This window comes from Anomaloglossus baeobatrachus, chromosome 1 (assembly GCF_048569485.1).
Source record: "Anomaloglossus baeobatrachus isolate aAnoBae1 chromosome 1, aAnoBae1.hap1, whole genome shotgun sequence".
Taxonomy (NCBI): Eukaryota; Metazoa; Chordata; class Amphibia; order Anura; family Aromobatidae; genus Anomaloglossus; species Anomaloglossus baeobatrachus.
In genome coordinates this window covers 81,331,502-81,347,820 of record NC_134353.1, presented here as the reverse complement: position 1 = coordinate 81,347,820, position 16,319 = coordinate 81,331,502, and the positions used below count along the sequence as shown (strand labels likewise).

The following is a 16,319-nucleotide window of genomic DNA, read 5'->3' as shown; positions in this document are numbered from 1 at the left end:
TAAATACAGCCATAGCCCCGGCAGACATCAAACCGCCTCACCTGCCCTTCATACAGGGGGCCCCGGACACGGAAGGTCGCTTGCCGGAGGCTCTCCTTTTCCTTTCCTGGATCATGCGGGCCACCAACTCTGCCTTCTTTCGCTCCCTTTCCACGATCTCCAGGCCCAGCGGTGTTGGCTCACTGTCCCAGTACGGGGCTGCTGCGAGCTCCGGAGCATGGGTCGGGCCCCGCGAAACCTTCTGGACACTGCCCACCACTTGCCATCTGGGTGGAAGGTCCCGCGGTGACTTGGCCTGGGATGCTGCCTTGCAGCGGCAACCCGGCTCAACCTCAGCCGAGGTGTGAGGGATGGGCACAGGGGTCCTCTTCCGCCGGGCCTCCTGCACGGAGCGGCTTGTCGGCTCCGGTTCGGGGGAAGTCTCCGCAGATGCCTCCGGTTCAGGCTTTGGCACCTTCCATGGAAGCAGTTCCGATCGGTCGCGGGCTCCGGTTGCAGGCCGGTCCGCCTGGGCGGACGTGCGGAGTACTGCTACCGGTTGCGGTGGTAGCGAGCCTAGTGGCGGGGGTGCGGCGGCCAATACGGGTAGCGGGGGAGGTACTGGGCGAGCGGGTGTGGACCGGGTCCCTCGGCCGCGATGACCGACCCACTAGGGGCACAGGGGCGTGGGTCACTCACCCTCCCTTCCGAAACGCCCTCTTCCTCGCGTCTCCGCACGGTCGTCACAACCTCCGCCATGTCGGCCTCCCACTCATCCAGGAGGAGCTGAATTTTGACCTGCCGCCGTTGTTGGAGCTGAGCGGTGCGGATCTCCACCCACTCTGCGGTTCCAGGCGCGGGGCTACGGTGCTGCGGGACGGCATGAACATGGCTCTGGCGGTCTCTTCCAGGAACCAGCAACAAGATGGCCGCAGGGTCCTGGCGTCCCCGCTTTTATAGCCGCGGGCTACATGCGGCCAGACGCCATCAGTCCCCCTTAGTCTCTTTCCGGCTCCTCCTGTACAGGTGCGGGGTTTTGGCCTTCGCTCCTCCACTGCTCGAGGAGACGCTCGAGCGGGAATTTTTCGCGCCCAAAATGGCGGCTTCTCCAATTTTTCGACCGGACACCTCCGGCGGTCACAAGGCGCACCTCTACCAGACGGCAGAGCGGTAAGATCCTGTTTGTGACGCCAAGTTGTCGCGGGCGGAGGAGGGGACGCTGCGCTCTCCCACTGCTCGGGTCCGGCCGCTGCTGCTGCGGTTGCTGCTCGGTGGTGGCTCGAGCGGTGGGCCGGATCCCGGGGACTCGAGCGGCGTTCCTCGCCCGTGAGTGAAAAGGGTGGGGATTGATTGTGGGGATTTGATATTGGCCGTGACGCCACCCACGGTCGTGGTGAGATTGATGACACCACCTGCTGCTCTGGATGGGGATCCCGGGAGCGATGACAGGGAGCAGCCTGGATGTTAGTTCTCCCCTCCGTGGGTAGGGGGTTGGTTGTCCCGGGGCCCGGTGATGGGGTAGGGATGGATTGCAGGCGGGTTACGGGGCCTGGTGAGGTGCAGGGTCTCGGGGGCAGCGCCGTGCCGCACGACACGGTGGTACTCACTCAGCCAATGATGTACACAGAGTCTCCGGTAAAACAAACGGCTGGATGGACGGGTCCCACAGACGGCTGCGGTGTTTCTCCTCCCGGCAGGTTGATGGTGACTGCTTTTCCCTGCACCTGTGTAGTGTGTACGTTTCCAATGGGTTCCCACCAGTAACCCGCTCCCCAGCTTGGATGGGTGCTGAAGGAGCCCCTTTTGCCCGCAGGCTCTGGCCCTGGGAACTTTAGCCTTGGCGGTGACTGTGTTTCCCTCTCTCGGTTGGACGGTTGCCTTCTGTCGGGACTTGGCTGCTGGGAAACCCAGGAGGTTCCCTTCGCTAATGGATTTGACAAATTTACGGCGACTCCTAGCCTTGTCGGGGTCCGTAAGCCCCTGCCGGATGGTGCTGGCTTCTCTTTGCGTACCGGTCTGGTACCGCCGGGCCACCGCCCGTCCACGGTCCTTACGGCTAGCTCCAATAGACCTCTACTGCAGACAGTCACCACCGTCTGCCAATCTTGCTGATCCGTCCGGGCCACAAACGCAGACCAACTTCTGTCTGCTCCTTTACCACTTTCCTTCCTCTCACTTTCACTTTCCAACTCTATCTGTCAACTCTCTCCTCTCTTTTCCCGCCTCCAGGACTGAGTACTCCTCGGTGGGCGGGACCAACCGCCTGGCCCACCCCCTGGTGTGAACATCAGCCCCTGGAGGAAGGCAACAAGGGTTTTTGTCTGACTTCGGTGTGCCTGACCGGGAGTGTGGGGTGTGTTGGTTTAGTGCTTGTGACGTCCTGGCTTGCCCAGGGCGCCACATCAGTAACCGCTATTCAGGGCTCACTTGACATTGTGAAGTCAAACCAGCCTCGGGTCCAATCACCACCAGCTTCTATCGCCCGCCTTCAGACCACATGAACAACCAACAGCGTCACTTCCTGTTGATTTGAACTGAAGGCGGGGAAAGAGTAGTCAGCTGTGATTGGAAGCGGGACTCCCGTGACTTCACAATGTCATGTGAGCCCGAACTGCGGTTATAGACAGCCCTGAAATGGCGCCAAAAAGGGAGGGTGGTATATTTTAACTGGGGGAAACAATTGGAATCACAATTAGTTGTCCTAGCAGTGGACAACCCCTTTAAGGGTTGGGTTTTATGTATGTAGGCACAGAAAGCTCAGGCTGTCATTATCCAACACTTAGTTTCACCTATTTTTTTTTTTTAGAGAAAATTGATTAGTAAATAAACAAATGCACTACAAATTTTCTGGGGATATAGTGAATCTTAAATTTTGTGAATTAGATTAAAATAAATCCAGCAAATTTGCTGCCAGAAAATGACCATTTTTTTGGATTATTTTTGAAGTCAGAAAGGCGATAAAAAACACGTTGGCCCTGATTAATCAAGCTCGGCGGGAACATCAGGGAGCATGCTGGAGTCAGATGCTCCTGATTAATTTAAGCTTCACCGCAAATGTTAACTTAGTCAGGAATTGGAGTAAGATCCCTGGTGTAAGACCATCATGAATTAGACGAGCTGTGGCATCTCGCCCCCGTCCTGCCCCCACCCTTCCCCAGCTTTGCCTATTTTGGTGGAACTGACCAAAACTGGAGCGAAAATGGCAAAAGTTTCAATATTTTTGTGTAATTCTGTGCTACTGTAGCAAAAATTATGCAACTTTTCAAAGTGTTTTAAGCCAAAATTCTAACGTATTCACTTTGCTGAATCATGGCCCCAGTCTTTGCTGTCCTAGGCCTCACCTAACTTCTTAAACTTTCTCCTTGCAGTTACCCAAACCTCTGCACAGATCTTCAGTCCTTCTGGTGCTGAGGCCTAGATTACATTTTTGGGAGGGCTATGCAAATTACTGATGTCAATGACAAACGTCATCTCTCACTTGACCTCAGCTTCACTACCGAAGACCTAAAGAGGATCAGGGAACTAAATGGCTGTGGAGGCAACATAATGTTTTTAAATGAGGGTCTACAACAGGAGAGACCTCAGAACATAATAAACTTCTCTGTAATTTCAGACCAAATTTATTCAGACCGAATCAAATCTGTTATCCAAATCATGTGACTCTACCTGAAACTAGAATTTAGACCGAATGTCTCACCACTTATCCCTAAAACTAGTCATACAAATTACATGACAGTTGGCCAAACGATGCTTTGGCCCATTGTTCCACCAACAGCCAATCTCCCATACACTGATGTGCTTGTTCTACCGACCTTATCTCAGGGAGAACAATGCGATCTGTGGTCCATAATCAAACATGTGTGATTGACATCTCTCCTGACGATAAGTTGGCCGACAATCTCATACATATTAGACCGTCAGCCAAATGTGTCGCTATTGGAGGGTTCAGCTGACATAAGTCTAATGTGTATGGGGTCTTAATTGTATCCACAGGTGAATCAGTAACTTAAAGGCAAGCTGTCACCAGATTTGGTGACTATAAGCTGTAGCTACCACCACTGAGCTCTGATATACAGCATTCCAGAAAACTGTATATAAGAGCCCAGGCTGTGCTTTATAATGTAAAAATCACTTTATAATACTCACCTAGGTGGGCGGTCTGGTCTGATGGGTGTTGCTGCTCTCCGGTATGACACCTCCTCTATTCGGTCTAGCGCCTATTCTCTGCTGCGATCTCCGTCATCCTTCTACCCAGCCCCGTGCTGATGACACATCTATTTACGTCATGCACACTAGCTGTCATTGAGGTCCTGCACAGGCGCGCTTTGTTCTGCCCTACTGTAATGCAAGGTGCAAGAAAAGGTTAAAGACCACCCATGCATGTGCACTACAATACTTTGATCTGCCCTGATTAAGGCAGATAAAGGTGCACCTGCGCAGGACCTCAATGTCGGCCAGTGTGGGTGACATAGGACGCATCATGCACACAGGCCTCAGAAGAAGGAGGACAGCGTTCACCACAGAGAGGAGGTGCTGGACTGGGGAGAGGAGGCGCCGGACAAGAGAGCAGTGACACCCATCAGACCGGACTGCTCCTTAGGGGAGTATTAAATAAGTGATTTTTACATTATACAGTGCGGCTTGGGCTCTTATATACAGTATTCTGGAATGCTGTATATAAGAGCTCATTGGTGGTAGCCGCAGCTTATAGGGGACAAATCTGGTGACAGGTTCCCTTTAATCAAAGGAGTCTTCATTGATCATGCTACAGTGTCTGTTGACTGCAGAGATTAAAGGGTTATTGCCAAAATATGAAATACTGTAGTTGCTCTTATTTAACACCTGGACATTTGGGCTACTTGTTATAGCTATCCACTTGCCTGTTGGTTGTATTCCATTCACACCTCTGCTTATGGTGCACATTGGTAAATGATCGGTATAATTTAGATAATCCGTTTCTAATATTAGGATTGATCATGGAGTGTCTCACTGCTCAGCGATTGGCTATAATCTTGAATGCAACCAACAAGTGTTCAATTTCCCTGCAGCACCTCCGCAGGGGAAATGAAGAATTACAGCTTTATTGTCTTTTAGTGTTTAGTGCATGGACATCATTGTTATTTCAGATAGAGACACAATCTGTAACTGATTCTCCACTAAAACATTAATGAAATCAGAATTACTCAATATGGTATTTGAAAATTGATTTTCTAAACTCATCATCATCTTCTTCTGCCTTCAATATCTGAAATTGTATAATGTAATTGCAATAATAATAATAATAATAATAATAATAAAAACTGTTAATGTAGATCCATCAAAGGTGAACCTCCAGCGACAATGCCCCTCTGAAGCACATAGTCCTAATTATGCTGTATCTGGTCTGTCATACATCGCCTGGCGTGTGAAACATTTTTCTCACTAATTTCCATTCCACTGAGTACATTTCTGGTTTTCTAGCATACTATCAATGAACTCATTCCCACCTTCGTAAACTGTTAAGCACATGATTGTTCTTTTTTTCATGTAATTTAGTTTAATGCTTTTTGAAAAGATTATAACTAGATAAATATAGAAATTTCTCTCAATGTATATTTATACTATAACAGCGGCGTTTACTATATCTTGAGGTAAGGAAGTTTTTACACCAACCTAAATAAGGATTCTTTACAGTAAGAGCATTTGCACTTTGAAATTCACTACGGGGAAAGTTGTTATGGTATATTGACTAAAAGAAAGTTTAATTTTTCACTAATATATTAAGTTATGGATACTAGATTACTAGAAATAAGTCACTGCTCCAGGGATTTTGACTATATCTTGAGGGAAGAAGGTTTTTACACCAACCTAAATAAGGATTCTTTACAGTTATAGCATTTGCACTTTGAAATTCACTGCAGGGGGAAGTTGTTATGGTGAATTCACTAAACGAAAGTTCATTTATTCACTATTATATTAAGTTATGGATACTAGATTACTAGAAATAAGTCACTGATACTGATTCAGGGATTTTAACTATATCTTGAGGGAAGAAGGTTTTTACCCCAACCTAAATAAGGATTCTTTACAGTTAGAGCATTTGCACTTTGAAATTCACTACGGGGAAAGTTGTTATGGTATATTGACTAAAAGAAAGTTTAATTTTTCACTATTATATTAAGTTATGGATAGCAGATTACTAGAAATAAGTCACTGCTCCAGGGATTTTGACTATATCTAGACGGAAGAAGGTTTTTACACCAACCTAAATAAGGATTCTTTACAGTAAGAGCATTTGCACTTTGAAATTCAGTACGGGGAAGTTGTTATGGTAAATTGACTAAAAGAAAGGTAAAGAGAGGTGAATTCTTCCCTATTATATTAAGTTATGGATACTAGATTACTAGAAATAAGTCACCGATCCAGGGATTTTTACTATATCTTGAGGGAAGAAGATTTTTACACCAACCTAAATAAGGATTCTTTACAGTAAGAGCATTTGCATTTTGAATTTCACTGCAGGGGAAGTTGTTATGGTGAATTCACTAACAAGTTGATTTTTTTTTCACTATTATATTAAGTTATGGATACTAGATTACTAGAAATAAGTCACCGATCCAGGGATTTTTACTATATCTTGAGGGAAGAAGATTTTTACACCAACCTAAATAAGGATTCTTTACAGTAAGAGCATTTGCATTTTGAATTTCACTGCAGGGGAAGTTGTTATGGTGAATTCACTAACAAGTTGATTTTTTTTTCACTATTATATTACGTTATGGGTACTAGATTACTAGAAATGAGTCACTGATCCAGGGATTTATTCTGATTGCCTGATTTGGAGTTGGAAAGGATTTTTTTTCACAGAACTTAAAAAAAAGACTTTTCTTTGTTCAACTAATTAATCAGCTGAATATCAAAATTAGTGATATCAACACTTTAAGGCTATGTTCCTATATCCTGTAATGCAGTCCATTTTGGGATCCATTTGGAAAATTTAAAAACAGATCTGTTATCGGATCCATAAACTCCCCTGACTTTAATGGTGACTGATCCGTTAACAGATGGTCCAAAATGTGTCGTCTGTTAGAGCCAATCTGTTAGTGTCCCATTGTTAAAAATCAACCAAAAGTTCTGCATGCACGACTTATTTCCAACGGAGGAAATGGCAGGACGTAAACAGGCCAGCAGTGAGGTCCTGCTGTATATAAGAGTTCCCTTTAAAGGGAACCTGTTACCAGATTTGGCAACTATAAGCTGCGGCCACCACCAGTGGCACAGGACTGCAATGCCGGCCAGTGTGGATGAGGTAGGATGCGTTAACCACGCTGGCCTGCGAAGAAGGAGGACTGCCATTGCAGCAGAGAGGAGGCGCCGGACTGGAGAGCAGCGACACCCGCCGGATTAGACCACCACGCAGGTGAGTATAATAAAAGTGTTTTTTACATTCTACAGATCAACCTGGGCTCTTATACAATGTATTCTAGAATGTTATATTTAAGAGCTCACTGGTGGTGGTCACAGCTTATAGGGGACAAATCTGGTGACAGGTGCTCTTTAATGTCCTTTCTCGTGTATCCCCTGTTCCCTCTTTCCCGATTTCTCTTTCCCAATATTCCTGGATAGTTGTCCTGTCCCTAAGCTCTTCTTGTTTCAAAAGAGGCAAATATTACAAAGGTCTGTTGATTGACTTTTGTATTGACAATATATACCATTGATGTGCTGCAATTAATTAAAAATCAATAAAGTTTGAGGGTTTTTTAAAGAAAAAAAATCTACTGTCAGGTCTTCTTAAAAATGTTTGCATATCATTAGGATTGTGCTAAACTGCAGAATTATGTTCCCAAGTGTATTTTACTACTCAGTGAACCCAACGAAGATGTATATGATAATATGCGGATTTATTGCAGTTCACTTCTACGCGGCCTGTAGCAGGCATTGTAGTGAACAATGAATGGCAATCAAAAAGTTAAAAAAAAGAAAAAACTCCTTGTACTCACCTCATGGCTTACTTCTCAGACCCCTCCGCTCCCCACTGTCACCTATCCTGCCTCGTCGTATCATATGATCCCCACCACAAACACTGTAATCTCCAAGCCTCTAATTTTGAGCGGGATGTCAAGCTCTAAACAGGCCCAGGATTGGCTCTTCATGTCCACGCACAAGGTCAGGAAGAATGTCATGACTATGTGGCCTTTCGTCCTCTTGCACAGAACCCTCCTGAGCCTCATCAGAGCTGGACGTCCCACTCAATATTAGAGGCTCGGAGAAATCAGTATTCGCAGCGGGGATCATTAAATGTAACGAGGATCGGATGGGTGATGGGGAGAAGCAGAATGGCAGGAGAGGTGAGTGATGTGGGGAGTACAAGGATGGTTTCCATTATTTTTATATATTACATTTATTATACCTTAGGGTCTAAAGAGACCCCAGAGCATAGTAAGGGACATGAAAGACTACAAAGCCAATCAAAAATGGTAGAATTGTGTTTTTTCACTACACTACCCCACTTGGAATTTTTCCTGTTTCTCAGTATATTATATGGTAAAATAAATGATGTCATGCAAAACTATAACTTGTCCCTCCAAAAACAACCATTCATGCAAAAAAGGTACGATATGTTTCATTGACAAAGAAGAGGAAATATATGAAAGCACGAAAACAAAAATTGCCCTTTTCAAGAAGGGTTTCATTAATTTTTTGTTATATAATGGTATATATTGTGACTTCAGCATTTAACAGTGTGAATCTTTTTGTGCATATCTCTAGGGAATGACGGTTGAAAAACTTGGAAGAAGGGTTCTTCTTATTGGCGGCTTTGGGTTGATGACAGTGTTTTTCGGAATACTGACTATATCACTGACTTTCCAGGTGAGTGTTTTCTGTGTGAATATTAGTAGATTTCAAAAAGATGTTATATGACAAATTTTGCACAATTTATTTAACATTATTGGATTGCAACTTCCAAAAAGACCTATTCTTTTGTACTAAACTATTCTTAGAAGAACTTTTGCTTGGCTTTTTAATGTAAAATAAGTTTCTCCTCCAATTGCTGTTGCTCTTCTGATTCCTTCGTCTGTCCCCTCTATTCCAAAGTTATACCTCACTAATAAAGATGCAAATTTTTCCTTCAACAAACTAAGCGTATAACACAAAATTTCTCCTTTAAAGGGAACCTGTCACCAGATTTGGTGACTATACGCTGCGACAACCACCAGTGGGCTCTTATATGAAGCCTTCTAATATACTGTATATAAGAGCCCAGGCCGCTGTGTAGAACGTAAAAATGACTTTATAATACTTACCTAAACAGTTGGTACTGTGCAAATGGGTCAGATGGGTAGCTCCGTTCTCTGGGTGCGGTGCCTCTTACGTTATGCACACGCGCAGGCATTGAGGTCCTATACAGGTGCACTACAATATTTTAATCTGCCCTGTTCGGAGCAGATCAAAGTGCGCCTGCGCAGGACCTCAATGCAGGCGCGTTTGCATGACGTAGGAGGCATCATGCACCCCGGCTTCAGAAGAAGGAGGACTAAGATGGCCAAAAGAGGAGGCGCCGCACCCGGAGAACAGAGCCACCCATCTGACCACAAATCTTTAGGGATATTCCAGCAACTTCGACCAGAGGATTATAAAAGCTATGAGTAAGGACCCTCCAGTCCGAAACGCATAAGCATTCTTCACATTGGTGAACCATATATATTTTATACATGATACCTGTTTTTAATTTTTTGGAATAAAAGTCTTTGATTTTATAATCCTCTGGTCGAAGTTGCTGGAATATCACTAAAGATTTGTGTCTACAAGATTATCCGGAATCCAAGTTCCCTGCACCGCCCAGGATTGATTGAATTCCTCCAGACGCTACATGTGCTATGGTTCGGTGAGCTGACATGTTTTGTTTTTTCTATATCCACCCATCTGACCAGTCTGCACCATAGGTAAGTATTATAAAGTCATTTTGCGCTCTACACAGATGCCTGGGCTCCTATATACAGCATGTTAGAATGCTGTATATAAGAGCCCAGTGGTGGTTGCCGCATCCTATAGGCCCCAAATCTGGTGACAGATTCCCTTTAACTCTCTTAGTCAAATCATTACTAAAAATTAGAGCGCACACCCCACTAGCCTGTATCCCCCATTTACATACTTGCACTGTAACATGCTGTTTCACTAAGGCCGCTTTCACACTGCGTTCTAATCCCCCTTCACTGGTCCCGTCTTCCCTACGAACCCACCCGCAAAACGGGTTTCGGACGTATGCACCGACAGGGCCACTGACTATAATGGTGCAGACAGAGTTACCATGTGCTCTATCCTGCACCATTTTGGAGAGTATACACTTTTTGGAGGCGGACATTAAGACGCAGTCTAATACGTCTTGGTGTCCGTCTCCAATAGGTGTATGCTTTCGAAAATGGTGCATGACAGAGCACATGGTGACTCCATTTGCTCCATTATAGTCAGTGGCCCTGTCGGTGCATACATCCGAAACCTGTTTTGCGGGGGGGTTCGGACGGAAGCCCCGACGGGATCACTGAACGGGGATTGGAACGTAGTGTGAAAGCGGCCGGCCTTACTGTCAACTTAAATCATCTTGCAATCCAATGTTTTTGTTCTTTTTTGTTTATGCATTTCCTAGCCTGAGGAAGATCTTATCGTAACGCCTAAACATTACTGTTGGATTGTAGCTCAAATAAATCTTTACTCTTTCATTACACAATTGGAGTATCAGATTCTTTTCTTTATAAGTTCCTACAAAATCCTAATTATGTTTAAACATGGTGGGAGTTTTGCAGATTTTTGATAAGGATCTTGCACTGAAATTCTGTAACAAAGAAGAATTCAATGAAAGTAAACTTTTATTTTGTTATCAAATAAAAACAAAAAAAAAATATTAGCATATGAGAGAAAAACATTTCACAATTTACAATGCAAAAATTGCATTGCACCTCACATTTTAGTGGATCACAAAAACTGCAGCCCATGTCTGGATCCCTTCTAGAGGCCACAAGGGCTGGAAATGGGTCACAGAATGTGATAATGATGAATAATATATATTGTACTTTCTGACGCATAAAATGTCTTCATTTTGTAAAAAGTTGGATTTTCTCAAAAACAATATAATTTGGTGTCAAAGAGTAACATTTATGTAAAATGCTTTGTGTTTATGAAAATTATCGATTATTTTGGTGTTTTAGAATAGAAAAGAAATGCTGGATTTTCAAACTTTGGCAATTTCCAGTGTCAAATTGGCAGAAATTTAGTTAATGTAGTACTTTAATGAAGACAGAAGTCACTTGCTAAAAAAAAAAGTTAAATAAATTGTAAGCTAGATCAGCTGCTGAGCTGTGATTGGTAGCATCTGGGATGGAGCGGTGTAAGTACACTGCCCCGGAGAAGACTGTGAAGAAATATTCCATTGTAGAGATTTCCCATACTGCGCTCCGGGAGAAAGAAATGTGAATATCTCGGCAATGGAGCCACGCAGCACAAAACAGAAAAGAGCATCAGAAACAGGGTTGCTCAGAGATATTTACAATGTATCAGGCAAGGGATCACCTGGCACACAGTGCAACACAAAGTTGGATGGAAACCATTGTAGGAAGGCCTTTATGGTAGGGAGAGGGGATATGAGTCACCACCTGACACGATAGTGTGTCTTTACCCTGAGCTCCCTAAGCCGGTCCTTCCACCTTCTGCCATCACATGCGTAGTCCCTCACTGTCCTTCCATTCACCCTAGCTAGTGCAAAGTTCGTTGAGTGCACTAGACGTCACCACTGAAGTAATGCGACACAGGTGAACAAAGACAAAAAGGATGTCCACAAACCTCCTTTATTGCAGCCAGCTACCAGGGCTGCTAACAACAGAACTCCAGCAACAGAACTCTAGCAGCAGATTACTAGCAACTCCTAGAGACTTCCTACCTCCACAGTGGCTATAACAGAGTTCAATCTACAACCGGCAACATGAGATGGAACATGTGACTATTCAAAGAAGATGGGAGTGGTCACAAATCGAATGCAGCTAAAATGAACTAACCAGGAGATACTATCGAGGAGATTGTCATTAATCCTTGGTGTGCCAAGAAAAATCAAACATGTTTAAAATCACAGAGCAATGAAGCTCAAATCCCACAGCTGTCACGAGTCTCTGAAGGATGGGAGTGTCAAACTACCACTAGGGGGCTCTGGGACTCAGGTAGAGATAGACTCCTGAGTGCAGTAATACAGAGACTCACTTGAGGTAGCTAACAAGCGCAAGGATAGTCGATCAACCAAGGTATATGTCGCGATGTCACGTCTGTACTGAAGAGTCATCAAGCCAAAGTCAAATAACATGCCGGAAGGACAATCAAGCACTGGGGAGGGAAAAGGAGAGGACACGGACCAAGACCAGAGACAATAGGACAGGAAGGTACAGAGGTCAGGTCAGGCAGGAGGAATGGAGGTCAGGTAGGGAAGGAAGTCAGGTTGGACAGGAGGGACGAAGGTCAGGTCAGGCAGGAGGAATAAAGGTCAGGTTGGGCAGGAGGAACTGAGGTCAGGAAGGAAGTCAGGTCGAACAGGAGGGACGAAGGTTAGGTCAGGCAGGAGGAATGGAAGTCAGGATGGGCAGGAGGAACTGAGGTCAGGAAGGAAGTCAGGTCGAACAGGAGGGACAAAGGTCAGGTCGCGCAGGAGGAACAGAGATAAGGTTGGGCAGGAGGAACTGAGGTCAGGAAGGAAGTCAGGTCATACAGGAGGGACGAAGGTCAAGTCAGGCAGGAGGAATGGAGGTCAGATTGGGCAGGAGGAACTGAGGTCAGGAAGGAAGGCAGGTCAAACAGGAGGAATAAAGGTCAGGTCAGGCAGGAGGAACGAAGGTCAGGTCGAACAGGAGGAACTGAGGTCAAAACCGGAAGGGGGATTAATACCAGGAAGCAGGACTAGAACAGAGAACTCTCACAGGAACAGTTGCACGCAGCAGAGCTGGAAATATTACTGGCGGCGTTACGGCGAAGTCCACACCAAAATAAAGTGATGTGAGTGCCGGAACAAGGCACCACTGAGCAAGCCCCTCCTACAAGACTTAACCTCATCGGAGTCCCACTACAGTCATGACAGGGAGAAACTCATGATATTTTTTGAGCAAATGACAGGTCCTCTTAAGGCAGGGTTGTAGCCTAATGTTTTGTCAGTCATATTTTTATATTTTGAATTGATATTTGGTTTATTAATAGGATCGGGCATCGTGGGTACCTTATATTAGCATCGTCTGCATTCTGGGTGTAATTGCATCGTTTTGCATCGGACCAGGTAAATAATTTCTGCTGATTACAGCGTATTATTTATTATGTGAAGTATGACATTTCGTTGCACATAGCTTGTTCTTTGATTGACAACACTTAATTTTCCAAAGCTGATAAAAAGCAGAGCTCTGCTTATGTCACTCAATTTTGTTGCTAGGAATTTAGAACATATTTAATTAAGATAATTAGATGAATTTGTAATATGTTACAAAGTGGTTGCAAAAAAAAATTGATGTTAATTTAACACAGCGTAACCTTATAATTGAATTACAGAGAAAATGGATTGTGATTCTCCCCAGAAACCAATCTCAAATTCCTGATTCTTTCATTGATATTAACCTAAATTATTGATAACTACTTAGGAGTTGCCTCATAATAAAGACCCCCGGTTCATTTGATCCGCGATCATATAAGTAGTCAGCATATAACAATACATTATACCAGAAGTGACCTTTGAAGCAAATGTGTGGTCCTCCAGCAATTCAGTGTACTTCTCTTTGAAGATGGAGGTTGTCCTTACAAGATGATCCCGCGTATAGTGCACAACAGTAAAGATGGATTTTTAATTAATTTTTAATTTATATACAGTATTTTTAGTTTATATATAGTATTTTTAATGTTTGCTTCCCTGTGGGATTTTTAAATCTTATAAATGTACTATAGAAATTTTAGGGTATTTGTGTAGACTTGGTAAAATCCATGAAAATGTGCAAAGCAATAGGGGTAACACAGAGGTATCTTGTATCTCTATAGTCTCATATTATTGCTATGTAGATTTATGTGTCTTCACAGTGACAGACTACAAACATACCCTGTTTAGTCTGAACTTGCAGTCATATCCTCTTCAATCTATCCTCTATGTCTTAATAATCTAATGAATGTCTGTGGGCAAGGAGAAAGAGACAGATCAAAGAGAGTATGACTGCATCAGACTACACAGGGTTTGTTTGTAGTCTGTTACTATGGATACTGCAAAAGAGATGTATAATGGTAGGATATGTTTCAATTCTCCATTGCACTTTTACAACTTGCCTTTTCAGATGGACTCTTTACCCATTTCTTCATGTTAAATTTGAAATTTTCATCCAGTTGGTATTGATGACCTCTCTTAAAAGGGTTGTCCAGTACTTGGACCTCCCCTTCTTATTCTCCATGTATGTCCTCATGAAAATAAAAAAAAGCCTATACTCACCTCCAGTGCCGGAATGGTTGCAGCAGTGTTGGAACTCATGTTCCTGGGGACAGCTGGAGATTGTTATGACATGTGATCTCCTCGACCAATCAGGCGCCGGTTTCCTTCTCTACACGGTTAACCAATTAACAGGAAGTGAGTGCTGGGGATGCTGCTCACTGGCTGTTAATTCCTTACATGTCTAAAGGCGGGGATAAAGAAGTCGGTGCTGATTGGGAGCGGGGATCTTGTGTCATAACAATGTCACGTGAGCCTTGGGAACGGGAGTTCCAACATCGCTGAAACCACACCAGCACCAGAGGTGAGCATAAGCTCTTTTTTATGGGAGCGCACATTTATCTCATTTATATGTATAAATACAAGTGTGGTCAATATAAAAGACTGGCACATGACTTATTCCTTCCAAAGACAAAACTTAAACCAGGGGGCAGAAACTGTGGGTGTAGAAAAGTGATACCGACAGCTAAATAGGAAAGGGTTCTTTACAGTTAGAGCAGTCAGACTGTGGATTGCCCGACCACAAGAGGTAGTAATGGCAGACACTATAACAGTTTTTTAAAAAGTGTTGGATGATGTATAATTGGTGGAGGAATGTTGAACTAGATGGACCAGGGTCTTTTTTCAACCTATGTAACTATGTACATGGGGAATGAGAAGGGGTTATCCAAGTAGTGGAGAACTCTTTTAATGATAAGTCATCAATATAAAAGTGCTAGACATGCCTATTAAGGTTATGTTCACACAATGCAATCCTGCTGCACCTTTTTCCACAATCTTTTTCTGTAAAAGTTCAATCGTTTAGCTGTAGTTTTAAAAAATGGCAGTAAAAAATGCAGTGCGAATATCATGTGAATATGTTAGGGTGACGACTAGCTGTGTCCCCAAGTTGCCTGCTCCTGGCCTAATGGGTATGGATCAAGTGCATGCGTGAAATAATTGACACCAGAGTCAAATGTAACCTCTCCTTGATCAGAGGATGACGCTGCTTCACCTGCCTTTATTTTAGCAGAGCACCTGTTTATATAAATAAGAAAAAGGGGCGTGGTCAGCTCTACAGTGAGCATGCTCGGATGTGTCCATTGGTGATGGGTTGGTCGGTGTGTCGATCAGTGGGTTGGTCCATGGGTTAGTCCATGGGTAGATCAGTGGGTTGGTCCATGGGTTAGTCCGTGGGTCGATCAGTGGGTTGGTCCATGGGATAGTCCGTTGGTTGATCAGTGGGTTGGTCCATGGGTTAGTCCGTGGGTCGATCAGTGGGTTGGTCCATGGTTTAGCCAAGGGGTCGATCAGTGGCTTGGTCGATGGGTTAGTCCGTGGGTCGATCAGTTTGTTGTTCCACGGGTTAGTCCGTGGGTCGATCAGTGGGTTAGTCCATGGGTTTAGTCCGTTGGTTGACCAGTGGGTTGGTCCTCTTCTCCCATCTGGACATTCCTTGCATACCATGGCAGGGTGGGAAGAACAGGAAACGGAGGCCATCTTAGATCTATGTCACATGGTGAATATTTCTGAACAGGCTTATGTAAGGAGAAACAATTTAATCGGACATACTTCCCACAATCCCATACGCCTCAAGGTTAATTATTTGATCCAATGGCCCTCATTAACAAATATATCATGAATCTTATTTCCTCTGGTCCAAAATGAATTTGCCTACAGCGAGAAACCTCCAGCAATTGAAGAGTTAAGGAGTTCAATGGTTTTTCTAGTGATAATACGGCGGATTAGTCTGCGTCTCAAAGGACTGCTTTATACAAAAGATTAAAATACCGCCTGTGTTTATTTTTATGTCAGTAGTTCACAGAAATAGAGTAAGATTAAGACAAAGACTGACATATTTTATCTATAAGGAGCCTTGAGTCCCTGATCAACCACA

At 44.2% G+C, this 16,319-nt stretch overlaps 1 protein-coding gene across 3 annotated transcripts in view; it reads left to right on the top strand.

The window, feature by feature from the left end:
* Positions 1-16,319, top strand: part of SLC2A9 (solute carrier family 2 member 9) — a 644,894-nt gene that overhangs the window by 411,655 nt on the left and 216,920 nt on the right. For all 3 annotated transcript variants that reach the window (XM_075346888.1, XM_075346889.1, XM_075346890.1), the window contains 2 exons: positions 8,728-8,829; positions 13,186-13,261. In XM_075346888.1, the coding sequence (XP_075203003.1) occupies positions 8,728-8,829; positions 13,186-13,261 (178 nt within the window). The remainder of the gene's footprint in view (positions 1-8,727; positions 8,830-13,185; positions 13,262-16,319) is intronic.